Source organism: Aythya ferina (genome assembly GCF_964211825.1).
Source record: "Aythya ferina genome assembly, chromosome: W".
NCBI lineage: Eukaryota > Metazoa > Chordata > Aves > Anseriformes > Anatidae > Aythya > Aythya ferina.
This window is the reverse complement of record NC_140313.1, coordinates 18628106-18648561: the sequence shown is the minus strand read 5'-3', so window position 1 is coordinate 18648561 and position 20456 is coordinate 18628106. Positions and strand designations below refer to the sequence as shown.

At 44.8% G+C, this 20456-nt stretch overlaps 1 protein-coding gene across 1 annotated transcript in view; it reads left to right on the top strand.

Annotated features, from left to right (window-relative positions):
- Positions 1-20456, top strand: part of LOC311426300 (E3 ubiquitin-protein ligase RNF38-like) — a 171474-nt gene that overhangs the window by 131560 nt on the left and 19458 nt on the right. Inside the window, exons 6-7 of the mRNA XM_084502652.1 lie at positions 1572-1739; positions 19179-19349. Coding sequence (XP_084358778.1) covers positions 1572-1739; positions 19179-19349 — 339 coding nt within the window. The remainder of the gene's footprint in view (positions 1-1571; positions 1740-19178; positions 19350-20456) is intronic.

The window sequence follows — 20456 nt, the reverse complement described above, 5'->3', positions numbered from 1 at the left end:
CTGAGGGCTACCAAGATGATCAAGGTATTGGAGCACCGTTCCTATGAGACGAGGCTTAGGAAGTTGGGACTGTTCAACTTGGAGAAGGGAAGGCTCAGGGGGCATTGTGTCAATGTGTATACATATCTGAAGGGAGGGTGCAAAGAAGATGGAGCCAAGCTCTTTTTAATGGTGCCCAGTGACAGGACAAGAGGCAGAAACTGGAACACAATAGGTTCCATCTAAAAAAATCAGGAAGCATTTCTTTACTGTGCGGGTGACAGAGCACTGGAACAGGATGCCCAGAGAGGTTGTGGAATCTCCCCCTTGGAGATGCTCAAAAAGCTGTCTGGACGTGGTACTGGGCAACCTGCTCTAGATGACTCTGCTTAAGCAGGGGGGTTGGACCAGATGATCTCCAGAGGTCCGTTCCAACCTTAAAAATTCTGTGATTCTGCCACTACTTTCCAAGCACCATCCAAAATCAGGTATAAATGTTTTCAGAATGAACGTGGTTAATGATGGTGCTTTGCACAGACTATGCTAGAGAGGGATCCACTTTCTCTTATATTTATCTTTCTTTCTGCACTGAGAGCAATGGCAACCTCTCCTGAACTGCATTTAGCACTACCTTCAAACATCCAACAGTTGTGGCATTAAAAACTCTCCAATAGACCTCATACAAAATATTTGCATTGGTACCTGATCTGGAAATAGGTCAAAGTCACTGCTTCTGATGAGTGGTTGTTTGTTTGTTTGTTTTTTGTCCCAAATATGTGCATTTTTGAAATTTGAAGTTTTATTCAGTCATCTGTGTAGTGTTCCTGTTTTGACCTAGTGGCCAGTTCAATAGCTTAGCCCTCTTCAATTTATTTTCACCTTTTTAATGAGCTGTCCTTGTTTCTTCATTTTCCAAGGGTAGGTTCTATTTTAGATTGTGAAGGAAGGTTCTTCAAAATGTTTTCTTTCAGTGGATCCACATTCCCTGCCTATGATTCTTTGCAGTTTTTTTGCTGGTTTCCTGATGTAATGCAAGGAATTGAGCAGTGTCTGGGTCCAGAGTACCTTCTACCCAAAGAAAATTTATCAGAAGTTCTTGTTCTTTGAAGATACAAGTCTCTGGATTAACATTTAATTACTTTGCAAAGACAAGTTGAGGAGATTCTTTAGTTACTTGTAGGTCACACGCATCACACCCCATCCCTTTTTTTTCTGACTGGCTTTTATATGGCAGTTACTGCTGCTTATTTTCTCTAAGAACTAACCTTAGTGGTGGGGGGCGGGGGAGGGGAGATAGCTTTGATGAATTTGAGATGATTTTGAGTGCTTCTAATGGTGCCTTGGAAGATTTAACATCTTAAGTTGAGAGCTCCCTCCTGGCCTTGCCCTAAAAGCACTAATTGAAGAGTGATACTCCAATGATATTTTTTATTTTTTAAGGAAAGGGATTACAGGTATTTGCATTCTTTCACAACTTCAGAGTAAAAAATATTTTTCTGGTATGTTATGTGAAAGCTTGTTTTTTATGCTATGTCATAAGTGTCCAAAGCCCTCATAACAGCTTACTTTATACACTTGTTTTTTTGGTGCAGATCCATCAAGGCGCAGTCCCTGTCTCATACACAGTGACAACAGTGGCACAGCATGGAATTCCACTTTGTACAACCCAGCACATACCAGCCTGCAGCACACAGCAGGTCCCAGGCTGTTCTGTGGCAATCAGTGAACAGCACCTTCCTATCTGTAGTGTGCCTCCTCCAGTAAGTATGGTTTAATTATATTGATTCTCGACTTAGACTTAGGAGATGGGAAGCCTGGAGTTTCACTACCCATACAGCTTTCCCTGATGTAAAATAAAAACTATAATTTCCAAGAGTAGATTGTAATGGTATAAGAGTGTAAGACAGAGCTAGTAAACGTATTGAGCTTTCATAGAGTTATACCATCTTCTCATGTTGTGGTGTTTTTGTTTTTTTTTTTTTTGCTAAAAATGGATACTGGTTTTTGATCTGGCCTCTTATCCTATCCATTAGCAGTTACACATTCAGATGCTTAGAGGGAAAGACTTTCAAAGATGATCAAGTACTATCAGGAAGCTCACCTAGAGCTTTTATCTGGAAATGGTCTTATAAAATGTTAGCTTTTAAGAGTTTTTACAGCTAACAGCCCTTTATGAAAGACAAGCAAGGAAGCAGAGGGGATTGCCCTTTACATGAAGTAATAGCTCAAGCATATAGAGCTCTTCTATGGAATGGGTGACAGGCTGTTTGAGAACTTGTGTGTCAGGAAAAGAGGAGAGGCTAATACAGGGTGATATCATGGTGGGAGCTTGTTACAGACCACCTGGTCATTGTGAAGAAGGGGACAAGGCCTTCTTTAAATAACCCAAGGGAGTTTCCAGATTACAGACCCTGGTTCTTATGGGGGACTTTAAACTCCCTGACATATGCTGGAAGGGCAACACTGGGACAAAAACAGTCCAGGAGGCTTCTGGAGGGTGTTGCAGGGGTGATGATGTACAGGTACTTGATAGGACAACTAGGGTGATGCTGTATCTATTCCTCGTGAACAATGAATAACTGAGGATGTGGTAATCAGTGGCAGCCTTGACTGTAGTAGCCATGAAAAAGTGGAGCTCAAGATCCTGAGGGGAGTGAGGAAAGCAAGAAGCAGAGTACAGACCTTGCATTTCAGGAAAGCAGACTTGAACTTTTTCAGGGGATTAGTGAATGAGATTTGGTGGGGAGTCAGCTCTGAAGTACAGAGGAGTTTCAGAGAGCTTTCAGGTCTTCAAGGACTTCCTCCTTCAAACACAAGAATAGTCCATCTGAATACTTGTGAAAATGAATAGATGGATCTGGAGTCCATCTTGGCTAAGTAGGGAACTAATGAGTGAGCTCCAATGCAAAAAGGATGTATACAGGAAGTGGAAGCAAGGACAGGAAATAAAGGCAGAATACAGAAACATTGCCTGGCCATGTGAGGATAGGAACCAAAACTCAGGTATTGTTGATTCTTGTGATGGATTTCAAGGGTAACAAGAGCTTGTACTGCTTTGTTATTGGTAAAAGGGTGAACAAGGAAAATGTGGGTCCATTGCTGAATGTGGTGGTTGATTTAGTGACAGTGGAGGCAGATAAGGTTTAGATATTCAATGCTTTCTCTGCCTTGATCTTTACTAACAAGGTCTCCCAGGCCTTTGTGCCTAAAGACTTGGTTCAAGGAGGAAAAGAGATACCAGTAGTGGAGGAGGATTGAGTCAGATCTCTTGAGAAATCCTTACAAGTACATGAGATACATCTGTTTTGGTTTTAAACAAGGAGACACTGTGTAGGCTAAATAGATTTGGATACCAAAGCACTTTAATCACAAATATATATTGTAATTTTACAAATTGCACAACTTCCCTGTGTCATGGAGGAGATGGTGCAGTGAGAAAGAGAAGTCAGGCAGGTCAGCATAGTGGTTTCTAACATGGCCTCCTCCTTCTTCAGAAGAGGTGGTGTGGTCCTGAAGAGAGCTCAGGTAGGTCAGCATGTTGGTTCCTGCCATGCTGTCCTGGCACAGAGTCATGAGGTTTTTCTAAGATCTTTTCCACTCCCTGGATTCCTTGAAGTTGGAGAGATGGTTCTGGGTCCCAGTGTAAGGTCATGGGGCTTTCCTTCCTGGAGTCTTTTAAGAAACTCTTGGTCACTCCAGTGTTCTTGTATATCCTTAATTATAGGACTGGGTAAAGAATACTTCAATTAGTCTGTCCAAATTGTGCTGTCATTTACAGACTTGCTGTCACTCACAATCTGCTCATTCTGGACACTTTGCACTTCTTGATGATTAACAAATTGTTTACATTAGTGTGGCTATCTATTTTCCTGAGCACACCAAAACTATTCTGTTTGTGATAAGTGGCAGATCATATTTTGTCTACTTCTACTACAGAGAAAAGTCAATTAAAGTTCATGGGCTTATGCTAATAGATATGCTAGCTAGGACTACCATGCTAACTGCTATAGCATCCAAGAATGCTGAGAGTTTGCTGATGTCACTGTGAGGCTGTTCTCCATCATTGTTGAAACATTGTGGAAATGGTGTGTGTGTGTCCCAACAACTGCAGAGCAGTTGCACCCATCTTCAAAAAGGGCAATAAGGGGGATCCAGGGAACTACAGGCTGGTCAGTCCCTGGGAAAATTATGGAATGTGTCTTCTTGGAATGCATTTCTGGGCACATGAAAGAGGAGGTCATTGGGAAGAGCCAGAATGGGTTTACCAAGAGTAAATCACACTTGATCAACCTGATTACTATCTATGATGAAATAACTGGACTGGTAGACAAGGGAAGAGCAAAGGAGGTGATTTACCTTGACTTCAAAAAGGCTTTTGATGTCATCTCTCACAGCATCCTTATATCCAAGTTGGGACATTATAGTCTAGGTGGGTGAAAATCTGACTGAATCTTCAGGCACAGAGGGAAGTAGTTAATGGTTAATGCTCTACATGGGGGGCCCAGTAACAAGTAGAGTTGCTTGGGGTCTATCCTGGAACCATTTCTGTTCAACATTTTTCTCAGAGACCTGGAGAAGGAGACAGATTGCACCTCATCAATTTTGTGGACATTGCTGAACTAGGAGGTTCAGTTGATACAGTCAAGAGCAAGACTGCCATTAAATGGTCCAGACTGAGAAGTGGCTGGCTGGGGGAAAACTCTGCTGAAAAGGCTCTGGGGATTCTAGTGAACTGTAAGCTAAATATGAGCTAACAGTTTGCTCTGGAAGTGAGAGTCTAACAGTGTCCTGGGCTGTATCAACAGAAGTGTAACTAGTAGTCTGAGGGAAGTGATATTATTCCCTTTTAATCTGTACTTAAACAGCATCTGGAATAGTGTCCAGTTTTGGACCTCTTAATAAAAGACATGTACAAATTGAAACAAGTCCATCAGAGGGACACCAGGTCTATGGACTGGAGCACATGCCCTATGAGGAGATGCTGAGGGAGCTGGACTTGTTCAGCCTGGAAAAGAGAAGGCATTAAGAAGGAGAGGTGTGTAATAGCAGCCTTTCGGTAGCAAAGAAGAGTTACTGAGGAGATGGAGCCAGGCTTGTGTTGCAGGTGAATGAGAGAAACAAGTGCTCATCGTGAAGTTAATCAAAAGAATGTATTAAACAGAAATCAATGATTAAGCAGAGATAGCAGTCAAGCACTCTATTATGGTTAACCAGCAGTCAAACCCTCTACTACTTACTATACGCCCACTGATTAAGCCAGCTCAATGTATATGAAGTGTCGCTTAAGCTCCATATAAAGAAATGTTGCATGCATACAGAAATGTCTCTCACCTTGCTGTAAACATCAGATGCTGGGTAAGAGATCTCTCAACCTCAAGCTTATCAAAGAATCACAGAATCACAGAATGTTAGGGATTAGAAGGGACCTTGAAAGATCAACTGAGGGGCCCAGAACCAAATGCAATATTCCAGATGCAGTCTCACCAGGGCAGAGTAGAGGGGGAGGAGAACCTCTCTCGACCTACTAACCACACCCCTTCTAATATACCTCAGGATGCCATTAACCTTCTTGGCCACAAGGGCACAGTGCTGGCCCATGGTCATCCCGTTGTCCACCAGGACCCCCAGGTCCCTTTCCCCTACGCTGCTCTCCAGCAGGGCAGTCCCCAACTTATACTGCTACCTGAAGTTGTTCTCACCCAGATGCAGGACTCTATGCTTGCCAATATTATATTTCATTAAATTTCTCCCTGCCCAACTCTCCAGCCTGTCTAGGTCTCGCTGGATGGCAGCACAGCCTTCTGGCATGTCAGCCACTCCTCCCAGTTTAGTATCATCAGCAAACTTGCTGACAGTGCACTCTATTCCCTCGTCCAAGTCACTGATGAATATATTGAATGATACTGGTCCCAGTACCGACCCTTGAGGGACTCCACTAGATACAGGCCTCCAACTAGACTCTGTTCCATTGACCACAACTCTCTTTTCTTCAGCCAGTTCACAGTCTACCTCACTACCCGATCATTCAGACCACACTTCCTCAGTTTAGCTGCAAGGATGCTATGGGAGACAGCGTCAAATGCTTTACTGAAATCAAGATAGACCACGTGCACTGCTTTGCCATCATCTATCCACCTAGTTATGTCTTCATAAAAGGCTATCAGGTTGGTCAAGCACAACTTCCCTTTGGTGAAGCCATGTTGACTGCCCCTAATGACCTTTTTATCCTTGATATGTCTAGAGACAATGTCAAGTTGTTCCTTCACCTTACCAGAGATGGAGGTGAGGCTGACCAGTCTATCATTACCCATGTCCTCCTTCTTGCCCTTCTTGAAGACTGGAGTGACATTTGCTTTCCTCCAGTCCTCAGGCACCTCTCCCATTCCCTACAACTTACCAAAGATGATGGGGAGTGGCCTATCAATGACTGCTGCCAACTCCCTCAGCACCCGCATGTGCATCCCATCAGGACTCATGGATTTATGGATGTCCAGCTTACTTAATCGGTCCTTAACCCAGTCCTCATCCACCAAGGCAAACTCCTTCTTTATCCCAACTTCCTCTGGGGCCTCAGGGGTACGAGGCTCCTCAGGACAGCCTCCGGCATTATAGGCAGAGACACAGAAGGCATTCAGTAACTGCCTTCTCTTTATCTTCTGTCACTAGGGCACCCACCTCATTCATCAGTGGGCTTACATTGCCTCTAGTGTTAGTCTTATCTGCAATGTATTTGAAGAATCCCTTTCTATTGTCCTTGACCCCTCTTGCAAGGTTTAATTCTAAGGAGGCCTTAGCTTTCCTAGTTGCCTCCCTACATCCTCTGACAACAGTCTTATATTCCCATGATTTGCAGACTCTCCTCTTCCACTTGAGTTTGCCCAACAGTTTCCTGTTTAACCATGCAGGTCTTCTGGCTCTCTTTCATGACTTCCTACCTGTTGGGATGCTCTGATCTTGAGCTTGGAAGAAGCTTACCAACTATCCTGGGCCCCTTTTCCTTCAAGTACCTTGTCCCATGGGATTTCCCCTAGAAATTGCTTGAAAAGGCCAAAGTTGGCCCTACTGAAGTCCAGGGTTGTGACTCTGCTTGGTGTTTTGTTCCTGCCACGTGAGATCCTGAACTCTACCATCTCATGGTTTCTGAAACCAAGGCTGCCCTCAACCTTCACCTCTTCAACCAGCCCCTCCTTGTTAGTGAGGACAAGATCCAGCAGCGCTCCTCTCCTAGATGACACATCCACCAATTGCATCAGGAAGTTATCAGCAATGCACTGGAGGAACTTCCTGGACTGTGGATGGCTGGCTGAGTAGGCCTTCCAGCAAATGTCAGGGTAGTTGAAATCCCCCACGATAACCAGAGCATGTAATTGCAAGGCTGCTATCAGCTGCCTCTAGAAGGCCTCGTCAACTTCTTCACCCTGATCTGGTGGCCCGTAATAGACACCCACAACAGTATCCCCCATGCCAGCCTGTCCCTTAACTCTCATCCACAGACTCTCAACTCGCTCCTCATCCGCCCCTGGACAGTACTCAATACATTGTGGTTGCTCTCTCATGTAAAGAGCAACTCCACCACCTCACCTTGCTGGCCTGTCTTTCCTGAGAAGGCCATAACCATCCATGACCACATTCCAGTCATTTGAGCTGTCCCACTATGTCTCTGTAATTGCCACCAGATCATAATCTCCTGACTAAGCAATATAAATATAGTTATAAATATAACTAACTATCTTGTTATATATAAATATATAACAAGATAGTTAGTTAATATTCAAGGATCACAGTATTGAGTTTGCATGGTAAGGGTTTGGTAGCAGGGGGCTGCAGGGGTGGCCTCTGTGAGAAGAGTCCTGAAGCTGCCCCATGCTAGACAAGGGCCAGTTTCAGCTGTGTCCAAAAGGGACCAGAGCTGAGCCAATGAGAGACGTTGTTTGTGAAGAAGTTTGACTCCTAGAGTCAGTCAGCCAGTGCCCAGCTCTCTTAGTCGATGTCGTCTTAACCTGGTGTGGAGTAGTAACTATAAGATGACCCCCAAAGGTTAATTTCCTGCTTTCTTCCACCAGAATAGCAGTTGCTGCTACAGCTTGGAGACATTCAGGCCATCCTCTGGAAACTGGGTCCAGCAGTTTAAAGAACTAAGCCATTGGCTGCCACTTATCCCACCCCACTCCTGGGTGAATACTCCCAATGCTGCTCCCCGATCCACAGTAGAGAACAGATAAAAAGGCTTATTTAATGTGGGAAGAGCTAAGACTGGTGGTGTGATTAAGCTCTGCTTCAATTTTTTCTAATAACTCCTTTGCCTCTTCTGTCCATTCAAGTATATTAGACTCCTCCTCTAATAATTTAAGATAAAACCCTTTTGTCTTCTGAGCATATGCTTCTATCCATTATCGACAATATCCCATTAACCACAAAATCTTTCTCAGTTCTTGGGTAGGGGTAGCTCAACAGTTCCCTGAATCCTTTCTGGACTTATTCTTCATTTTCCCTCAGACACTAGATGGATGCCCTAAATACTTGACTTCTCTTTCCACATATTGCAATTTATTTTTTGATACTCTCAAGCCCTGTTTTCCCAGAAAGCTGAATAGTTTGTTAGTGGCTTCCTTCACAACTGTTTTCTCCTGACCTGATGATAAAAGATGATCCACATATTGTGACAGTAACACCCCTTCCGGCATATGGAATTGCTCCAAAACCTGTCCTAGAACTTGCCCAAATAAATTTGGTGACTCTGTAAACCTCTGAGGTAAAACTGTCCATCTGTATTGTTGCATCCGCCCCATTTCAGGGTCTTCCCACTCAAAGGTGAATATATCTTTGCTCTCAGGATCTGAAGGCACCCCATTAATAACACCGATATTCCAGTCTAACAACTTACTATTCCAGTGGCCAATTTCATCATCAAATCCCTTCCCAACAAGTTAGTCCATTCCTTGGGTACATACAATAACTGCACAGTGATCATTTTATCCCCTAGCCTAAGCTTGGTGTCCCCAAAAAGTAGCACTGTTGTCCCAGTTCTTTCTACCCTGTTGGGGTTTAACCCGGCCGGCAGCTAAACACCACACAGCTGTTCGCTCACCCTCCCCCCTCCCTCTCTGGGATGGGGGAGAGAAATGGGAAAGTGAAGCCTGTGAGTTGAGATAGACAGTTTATTCAGACAGGAAAATAATAACAAAAATAATAATTATTACTATTATGATAATAGTAACACTAATAATAATGTGTACGAAACAAGGGATGCACAATGCAATTGCTTACCACCTGCTGACTAATGCCCAGCCTAACCCCGAGCAGCCAGGCCCTCCTGCACCCAGCTAGCCACCCCTATATATTGTTCAGCATGATGTCAGATGGTATGGAATACCTCTTTGGCCACTTTGGGTCAGCTGTCCTAGGTCTGTCCCCTCCCAGCTCCTGCTGCACCCTTGGTCTGCCCACTGGCAGGACAGAGAGAGAAGCTGAAAAGTCTTTGGCTTGGTGTAAGCACTGCTCTGCAACAATTAAAACATCAGCATGCTATCAGCATTCTTCTCATCCTAAGCCAAAACATAGCACCCTACCAGCTACTTGGAAGAAAATTAACTCTGTTCTAACTGAAACCAGGACATCTATCCACCCCTTATTCCATACCATTTATGTCATGCTCAGGTTACACTCTTTCCCATACATTCTAATTAATCACCATTTTCATCTAGGGTATATAGTAGTCATAGTAGTGATGACATACAGTATCATATAATAATTAACATGATTCAATTGAACTTATGGGCTATTCTCACCCAGTATTAAATGCCCTTGAGGTACACACCAGACCTCCCCATTAATTTGCATTACCCACCAAGTGCATCCAGGTCCCTGAGCAGAAGCAATTCCATGAATGGCTTTGCCTTTTCTTGAGGCAGGAGTATCCCAGACTGTTTTACCCAGCAAGTTTCTTACGTGCACTACAGGAACTTTATCCCCTTCTACAGTACGTAACAGGTTTGATTGGGCAGGTCCAGCTCGGTTGGCAGATCCCCTAGTATTGACTAACCAGGTGGCCTTTACCAAATGCGTATCCCTGTTTCTGAATGTCCCAGCACCCTTTGCTTTCAGTGTAGTCTTTAACAGTCCATTGTATCATTCAACTTTCCCGGAGGCTGGTGCATGACAGGGGATGTGATACACCCACTCAATACCATGCTCTTTGGCCCAAGTGTCTATAAGGTTGTTTCGGAAATGAGTCCCATTGTCTGACTCTATTCTTTCTGGGGTGCCATGTCGCCATAGGACTTGCTTTTCAAGGCCCAGGATAGTGTTCCGGGCGGTGGCATGAGGCACAGGATATGTTTCCAGCCATCCGGTGGTTGCTTCATGGCACTTGCCATGGCGGGTTTGAGGGAGTGTCATGTAATCAATCTGCCAGGCCTCTCCATATTTATATTTCAGCCATCGTCCTCCATACCAAAGAGGCTTTGACCGTTTGGCTTGCTTGACTGCAGCACATGTTTCAAAATCATGAATAACCTGTGCTATAGCGTCCATGGTCAGGTCCACCCCTCGATCACGAGCCCATCTGTATGTTGCATCTCTACCTTGATGGCCTGAGGTGTCATGGGCCCATCGGGCTATAAATAATTCACCTTTATGCTGCCAGTCCAGGTCCACCTGAGCTACTTCAATCTTAGCAGCCTGATCCACCTGCTGGTTGTTTTGATGTTCTTCAGTAGCCCATTTCCTGAGCACATGAGCATCTACGTGGCGTACCTGTACAGCCAGGTTCTCTACCCAAGCAGCAATATCTTGCCACAATGCAGCAGCCCAGATGGGTTTGCCCCTGCGCTGCCAGTTGTTTTGCTTCCATTGCTGTAACCACCCCCACAGGGCATTTGCTACCATCCATGAATCACTAGAGAGATAGAGAACTGGCCACTTTTCTTGTTCAGCAATAACTAAAGCCAGCTGAATGGCCTTCACTTCTGCAAACTGACTCGATTCACCTTCTCCCTCAGCAGCTTCTGCAACTCGTCATGCAGGACTCCATACAGCAGCCTTCCATCTCCGATGCTTTCCCTCAATACAACAGGACCCATCAGTGAACAGGGCATATTGCTTCTCATTTTCTGGTAGCTTGTTGTACAGTGGGGCTTCTTCAGCACGACCCACCTCCTCCTCTGATGATATCCCAAAGTATTTGCCTTCCGGCCAGTCCATAATCACTTCCAATATTCCTGAGCGACTGGGTTTTCCTATTCGAGCCTGCTGAGTAATCAGTGCAACCCACTTGCTCCATGTAGCATCAGTAGCATGATGTGTAGAGGGGATCCTTCCTTGGAACATCCAGCCTAGTACTGGCAGTCGGGGTGTTAGACCTCTAGCCCGTGGAGTGGAGCTCATGCAGGAGCAAGTGATCTGGCAGAAGCTGCTGCCCGTGGGGGACCCATGGTGGAGTAAACTGCTCCTGATGAATGGACCCCATGGTATAGACCAATACTGGAGCAATTCCTGAAGAGCTGCTGCCTGTGGGAAGCCCACACAGCATCAGTTTGGGAAGGACTGTATCCCATGGGAGGGATCCAACTTTGGAGCAGGGGAAGAAAGTGACTGAGAAGGAGCATCAGAGGCAAAGCGTTATAGACGGACCACAACCCCCATTCTCCGTTCAGGGGGAAGGATGTAGAAGACAGTGGATGAGAGGGGAAGGTGTTTTGAGTTTGCTTTTAGTTTCTCACTGTTCTAGTCTGTTAGTGATAGGCAATAAATTATATTAATCTCTCTATGCTGAGTCTGTTTTGCCCATGATGGTAATTGGTGATTTATCTTCCTGACCTTATCTCAACCCTTGAGCCCTTTTCCATCGTATTTCCTCCCCCTGTTCCTCTGAGGAGGGGGAGTGAGAGCAGTTATGGTGGAGTTCAGCTGTGTAGCAGGGTAAAACCACCACAGTAGCCTCCTCCAAGCTCAAGAGCAATGCCTCCCAACAAAGAGGAGGTCAGGCATAAATGTCTGCATGGATGTACAAGGAGCTCCTGGACAAATTCAAGGAGAAAAAGGAAGCCTATAGAGAGTGGAAGCAAGGTTGGGTAACCTGGGAGGAATGAGGAGACATTTTCTGAGCATCTGAGCATCCAGGGTTAAAATTAGGAAAGCTAAAGCCCAAAAGGAAGCCTATAAATACATAGGTGAGAAAAGGAAGAGTAGAGTAACTGTGGGCCCACTGCTCAATGAAATGGGGGAGCTAGTTACAGAAGACAGGGAAAAATCCAGGGTACTGAATGCTTTCTTTGCCTCGGTCTTTATTAGCAAGAACGGCCTTCAGGAATCTGAGACTCCAGAGACTGGGGGAAAGTCTGGAGCAAGGAAGATATATCTTAGGTGGAAGAGGACCAGCTCAGGGAAAATGTAAGCAAACTGGATATTCATAAGTCCACGGGCCCTAATGGGATGCACCCACAAGCACTAAGGAAGCTCATGCATCATTGCAAGGCCACTCTTGATAATCTTTGGTCAATCATGGCAACTAGGAGAAGTACCCGAAGACTGGAGGAAATCATATGTCCCTCCTGTCCTCAAGAAAGGCAAGGAGGACGACCTGGGGAACTGGCCAGTCAGTCTCACCTTGATCCCTGGGAAGGTGATGGAGCAGGTAATCCTGGAAAACAGGATTTCCAGGCACATGTAGGAGAAGAAAATCATCAGGAACAGTCGGCATGGATTCACCAAAGGGAAGTCATTCTTGACCTACCTAATAATCTACAATGAAATGACTGGCCAAGTAGATGGCACACAGACACAAATGCACATGCATACATCTGGACATGCTCCTATGCAACTTGCTCTATGTCGCCCTGCTTGAGCAGGTGGGGTTGGACCAGATGATGTCCAGCGATCCCTTCCAACCTCAACCATTCTGTGATTCTGTGATTCTGTGATTCTGTGAATATTTTTCCTAGGAATTTTCATGTATCAGCTGGTAGAAGATACTTTTCAATCGTATTTTACTATACGACTTCCTATGAAAGTATCATCATTAAATGCTAACAGAGCATCAGGGCCACAAGAGTGAAGTGGGAACCCTCTGCTTCAAGAAGTTTAATTGTTATAAATGGAGATTGAAAACCAACCTTGGAAAAATCACAACTACTTTTTTTTTGTTTGTTTTTGAATATAAATTAGGAGTTAATTAAACATGGTGTTCACAAGCCCAGTAACCATTTGCTTTACCAGTTATTTCTGTTGTGCGGGATTTTTTTTGTAATGAATGTAGTCTTGGATCATCCAAGTGTTTTTGTTCTTGGTACTGTCAGCTCTGTGCAGGCTGGGTTCTCATTGGTAGTATGTAACACAGTTTTTCCCATGCTACTGCAATGTTTATGTTCTCTAACCTGGAGATATGAAGAAAAAGTCTTTGACAGTGAAACAGAACTTTAGATGTGGCCACGTGTTTCTGTGTGTACTGCTAGTATTTTATTTTTTTCCCTAACTGTGAAGCGGCTAAATTGAAGGGTGAGGGACAGTACTTCGGATTCATGTTTTCCAGATGCCTTTGAATTCTCCATCAGAGATGACAGCTTCTCTCTGGCATGCTGCTTGTCAATCTGTTGATAGCATTTCCTCTTTGTTCCATTGTTAACAAACTTGAGTCCTGTGTAAGGAGCAGAATCTTTAAAAAATCATTCATATAATAGATTTTCATTAATATTTTTATTTTTCCCTAAGATTGTTTCTTCCTCTCCCATACATTTTGTACTTGGTGTTTCAGTTTCAGTTTAGAGACCTGAGTATTTACTGCTTGATATATTCCTGTACTCAAAGTAATCTCTGTGTGTGTACACAAATTGCTGTGTGTGTGCATGTTTCTCTGTCTCTGCATCTGTGTATGTGTGCAAGTCTCTGTCTCGCTTCCTCTGAGTCTGTGCGTGCACATACATCTCACTCTACATGTGTGTACATCTTTCTTCCTTCTCGTCAATGTGCTGGCATGTCTCACTGCATCTGCATACATGTATGGTGGTCTCTCCCCGCCCCCCCGCCCCTTGCCCCATGTGCACCTCTCTGGCTCTCCCACGACATTTGTGTGTGTGGTGCTCCGTCTCCTCTGCACCTGCATGTCTATCTGCCCCTTCCTCTGTGGCAGTAAGCACATGTCCCTCTCTGCGTGCGTATGTCTCTCTCTCTCTTTCTGTGTCTCTCTGCACCTGTGCACACATGTGTCTCTGTTTCCTTTCCTCTGTGCCTGTGCACCTGTCTCTCCCCCTCTGCATCTGTGTGTGCATCTCTGCTTCTCTCTGCATCTGTGCACGTGCGCACATCTCCTCCCACCACTCTGCATCTGTGCATGCACGCGTCTGTCTCTCTCTGCCTGTCTCTGTCTTTTTCTGTGTGCACATGCACCTCTGTCTCTTCTACTCTGCATCTGTGTACGTATTTCTCTACTCCTGTGTATGTTTTCAGCCATGTCTCTCCAACTGTGTGTGTGTGTGCATGCCTGTCTCTCTCTGCATCTATGTGCACTTGTATTTCTTTGCTGCTCTTCCTCTGAACGAATCTGTGCAAGCCTCTCTTGTTTGCTCTTCCTCTGTATCTGTGTGGGTTCATGTCTGTCTCTGCACCTGCATGCATGCCCAACTGTATGTTCATGCCTCTGCCTCGCTCCCTCTGTGTGAGCACATCTCTGCCCCCCCCCACCTGCGCACATCTCTCTCTCCTCCTCTGCCTCTAGCCATGTGTATGTTTCTGTGTCTGCACGTGCATCTCCCTTCCTCCCTGTCTCTGCAGGCATGTCTCTGCAAGAACATCTTCCCCCCATTTGAGCACATCCCTATCTTCCTTTGCATCGGTGTGTGTCTGCCTATTTCTGTGCATGCTCATTTGCGTCTGTGTGCATGTGTCTGTGTGTGCATGTGAATCTGTGTATGCATGTCTCTGTATGAACACATCTTACTTCCTACATGTCTGTGTGCAGGCATGTTTCTCTGCATCCATGTGCACATCTTTCTCTGTTCCTCCCTGCCTGTATTTGTGCATGTTTCTCTTCCTCTGCATCTCTGTCCACACATTTCTCTCTCCTCCTTTGCATGTGTGCATACATCTCTGTGTCTGTGTGCATGCATCTGTCTATGTATCTCTCTTGCTTCCTCTGTGCCAATGCACGTACATTCCTCTGTCTCTCAGCCTCTCTATGGCTCTCTCTGCACCTGTGTGCCTACACCGCCCTGTCCCTCTTCTTCTGTGCTTGACTGCACAAACATTTATTGCTTGCTCTTCACTTGTGTGTATCTGTCCCTGTCTCTCTGTCGCTGCGTCTCTGTGTGTCTCTGCATATGCAGCTATCTTTCTTCCTCTGTGTATGTGCACACGCCTGTCTGTCTCTTCCTCTCTGTCTGAATCTGAGCACCTTTCTCTTTTCCTTGGCATCTGTATGCACACCTCTGCCTCTCTCTGCATTTGTGCACATGCCTGTCTTTCTGTGTGCATGCATCTCTTCCTCTGCATCTGTGGGCAGGTGTGTCCCGCTGCATCTTTGTGTGCCTGTCTCTGCGTTTGTGTGTATGCACACGTGTGTCTGTGTGCACATCCTCCCACTCCTCTGTGTGCAGGTGTATCTTCCTGTGTCTGTGCACGTCTCTCTCTCTCTCTCTCTGCCTTTTGGTGTCTGTGTACACACACTCTCTCTCTTTTCCTGCATGTGCATGTGCATCTCTGTCTTTTTGTCTCCCTCCATATCTGTGTGCACAGGCATGTCCCCAGCCCCCACTTGCATGTATGTGCATGCCTGTCTCCCTGTACACGTACACATGCATCTCTTTCTCTCTTTCTCCATGTCTGCATGTCTGTTCATATCTCTGTCTCTTCCTCTGAACCTGTGCACACACCTGTATCTCTGCATCTCTGCACATGCCTCTCTTCCCCACCTCCCCCCTTTGCACCTGTGTGCCTGCCTCAATGCCTCTCTTCTTCTGCATTCAAGTGCCCGCACGTCTCTGTATCCCTTTATCGGTGTCTGTGTGCATGTCTCTGTGCACACACTCCTGTCTCAGACTCTGTGCTTGTGAGCATGTAGGTTTCCTTCTTTCTCTGTTACTCTCTGTGCCTGTGCACCCATGTGTCTGTCTCTCTCTCAATGCCTCACCTCTGCCTCTCTTGATGTGCCAATGCTCCTCCGTCTGTCTTCCTCTGCATGCATGCACATCTCTGCCCCAATCTGTCTCTCTATTTGTGCATACCTGTTTCTGTCCCTCTCTCTGTCACTGTGTGCCTGCTTGTGCCTCTTCTCTTTGTGTCTGTGCACACCTCTCTCTTCCTCTGCATCTTTGCACACGCACCTCTCCCTGCCCATCCTCATCTGCATCTGTGCATGCACTGCTTTCTCTTCCTGTGTGTGCTGGTCTCTCTTGCTGTCTCTCTCTGTCTGTGCCTGTGCACCTCTCTTTTGCTGAAGCTGTGCATGCGCTTTTGTTTTTTCCCCACACTCTGCATCTGTATGCATACACCTCTCTCTTTACCTCCCTTGGTACTTACCTCTGTGTGTGTCTGCGCACTTCAGTCTCTTCCTCTGCGTCCATGTGTGCGTGTATCTGTGTTTATCTCTGTCTCTCTCAGCATCTGCGGACGTGCGTCTCACTTCCTCTGTAAACACAAGCATGCATGGGTACTGCCTGTTTTCCTCTCTGTGCACACAACTCCCCATGGCTCTCTTGTCCATGCTCGTCATTCTATGCCTCTCCACGCCGCCCTGCTGCTCTTTCTGTCATGCACGCCGTTTCTCGCTCTCTCTTGCCAGCCCCCTTCTGCTCCCTCTCTTGCGCACACCGCCTCTGTATCACCCTTCTTTGACTGCACTGAATGAGAGAGTCTCTCATTCTTGCTCTTTTTCAGCTCCTCCCACACCCTTTCCTCAACCCTCTCTGTCTTTTCCTCGCAAGAGCTCACCCCCCTTCTCCCTTTCTCATCCATACTTGCCCTCTCTCTCTTTGTCTCTTGCTCTCCCTCCTCCACTCCTGCTCTCCCCCCCTCACCCCTTACTTATCTCCCTCTTGCTTTCCCCCCTTTCTTTGCTCCTCCCTCTCCCTCTCCCTCTCCCTCTCCCTCTCCCTCTCCCTCTCCCTCCTAGTGATCTTGGTTTTTCTTTTTCATGTTTTCTTCCTCTCATTCTCTTTTTCTCATGTTTTCTATTGCTCCCTCTGTCTCCCTTTGTGACATGGACTGGAAAAATCAGCCTGTAAAATGAAAACTTTTCAATAAACTTCTGAAAAGATTTTCTATAATTATAATGGTTGCTTATTTTTTGTACTAGATATCAATGTACATTCTAGTTTTACATAAAAATAATGATTTTTTTTTTTTCAGAATATAACATAAAATGGAAACTTGTTTGACAGGTCCTCTCATTGTAATATTGGTTGGGGAATAGATTCTGTTTCTTTGGTATTGAATAACCATGGATTAAGGCAATAGATTTGAAAGCCTGAAGGACCTTTAACATATACTCTAACTTCATGTATAACATGCATTATAGAATGTCACTCGATAATCTTTATGCAATACCCTTAGCTTATAGTTGAAGCTATAATGATTTTTATTTAGTCTTGGTTTTTATATAAACTGATGAACTGTCTTTTAATATTTCCAAAAGTACCTCCTATGTGTTTTATAGAATGCTATGTTCCATTGTACCTGCATATTTATTATTTATTTCAGAGGATCATTTGAGGTAAATTAGTATTTATATCATCTGGGTGTAAATATCAATTTGGGGTCATCACCACAGTAAATGAGGTTGGAAGTGGGGCAGTGAAGTTTAATGTTTGAAAACTGTATCTAATAAACATCTTTGTTTACATAAGAGAACTGATGCTTATTTTTTAAAAGCCCATTTTGAGTTGTACTTTTAATGGTCAGAAACATAAAAGGAATGCCTGATTAAAAAGCAGTTGAAAGAATGCAAATTTGGGGTCTCATTTCTGTATGTGTAGACCTGGAAGTGAAACTGAGTACTTCCATGAAGCCCCTACCACCACCTTGACTCTGACTTGCGGAAAACGGACTCCACAATCAGTAAGACTGTAAAGTAGGTATACTTATTCAGCACTGGGCAGCACGGGGGGTAGTCCCGCCAAAGTCGTGCAACTTGCCTTGGTTCTATGCAGTAAGGAGTTACATATGCATGAAGTTTCACAATATGCTTATACATATTCATAACCTGTCCCCGCTTCATATTAAAATTAGTTCCAAGGAGTCATTTCCATAAACTCCTCTCATCTGTGCTTGCACAGTGTATTCTGGTGGTGGTCATCGGGGGTCGTAGGGATAAAGGTTGATGACTCTTCCTCGTCACTGCTAGTTGACCTCTTGTCTTTGCGCAGACTCAGTTGCTCCTTGGCTCTTGTCCATCTGCAGGACCAGTTTCTGCCAGCTTCTTAAGATAGGCTCACACTCTTATTAGGAGACTGACCTTGGTAAGGGGCCCAAGGCTTCTTGCTTTAGTTAATTTGCACAATGCACCATAGTTAGCAAAGACACTAAGTAGCATCCTGCTGTCAGCGCTCTATCGCTACTTGATGATTCTCCGAACTCCCTCTCTCAACTCCTGAGTTAAAACTTGAGTGATCCACAATATCTTTTGGATATGTAACTTCAGAAAGGAGAGAGGGTCTGCTTTTATTGGAAACTCCAGCTCTGGGTGGTGCCTTCATGAGTAGGAGGAAAGAATAGTCCTCTCAAAGCACGGAATCGAACAGAATTTTTAAGGCTAGTTATAATTTCAGGCAATAGAGATGTTTTAGGGCACAATCTGACATCTAAGTGTCCTTCAGTTCCAACTAGTGCTTAAAATAGTTCATGCTTGTTTTCTTGGTATGTGTCTATAAAAGTAATATATGGAAAGAATAGAAGCTACTATAGTAAGTAAACCTACTTCCCCCTTGGGAGTCTACACCTGATAATGCAGAGTGAACACCCCCAACTCCTATTGACTTCATCTGAAGTAAAAGGCTTTTTGTATCTTAAAAGCGTAGCTGGTAGCAACACACTTTTAGACCCTGTCCTCTACTAGAGTCACTGTTCATTGAGTTTTTGAATGAATTATTGTTTGGGTTGTGTTTGAAAGCCAGGGGTAAGTGCTCTGTTTTCTTTTAATAATCTCCTTAATAAACAAAGAATGTTCTATAGGAATTTTCACAGTAGATGTAAAAACATTAATTTTCTTTCAGATGCTTCAGGCATGCTCAGTCCAACATCTACCAGTACCGTATGCAGCATTCCCACCTCTGATTTCTAATGATCCATTCCTTTTGCATCCTTCTCACCTCTCTCCGCATCACCCATCTCATCTGACACCTCCAGGGCAATTTGTTCCCTTCCAAGCACAGCAGCCACTTTTGGTAAGTAATGCTTCTTATATCCTCTCCTAAAAGAATTAGGTCTTGATCAGCAAATGATGCTCTTTTCCTTCTAATCAATAGCATTCTGGTTGAGAGAGCAAATGGATCTGACTTAAAATAATAGGGTTTTGTAGTAGTGCTACTTGAGCAAGTGTTGTGGTTTAACCTGGCTGGCAGCTAAACACCACACAGCCATTCGCTCACCCTCCCCCCTCCCTCTCTGGGATGGGGGAGAGAAACGGGAAAGTGAATCCTGTGAGTTGAGATAAAGACAGTTTATTCAGACAGGATAATAATAATAATAATAATAATAATAATAATAATAATAATAATAATAGTACTTCTACTACTAATGTGTATGAAACAAGGGATGCACAATGCAATTGCTAACCACCTACTGACTGATGCCCAGCCGATCCCCGAGCAGCCGATCCCCCCATCCTGGCTAGCCACCCCTATATATTGTTTAGCATGACATCAGATGGAATGGAATACCCCTTTGGCCTCTTTGGGTCAGCTGTCCTAGGTCTGTCCCCTCCCAGCTCCTGCTGCACCCCTGGTCTGCCCACTGGCAGGACAGAGTGAGGAGCTGAGAAGTCCTTGGCTTAGTGTAAGCACTGCTCTTCAACAATTAAAACATCAGCATGTTATCAGCAGTCTTCTCATCCTAATCCAAAACATAGCACCCTACCAGCTACTAGGAGGAAAATTAACTCTATCCTAACTGAAACCAGGACAGCAAGACTTGTTTTGAAATTCATTTTGATTCTCTTAAGATTTCCTCAGCTGTTGTCCACTCAGTTTCCCCGGAGGCCTGTACTCCTGTCTGACGTAAGTTTGCTTCATGTACTGCTCCTGAAAGTGGTGTTCTTCCAGGAAGTTAAAGAAAAATATAGAGAACACTGAAATGTAGTACAGCAGTAGTGTCAGAGAAAAAACTTTGTAGGGAGCCCAGAAACACAAGGCACTATTCCTATTGCATGCTTTTATCACGTTATTCACAGTCGATCTAAAGTGACCACTATAACACCAACCAACCCAACCCAAGCCACCGCCACCACCACCACCCCCGCCCTGAACACCAGTGAGAAAAGTATTACTTAAACC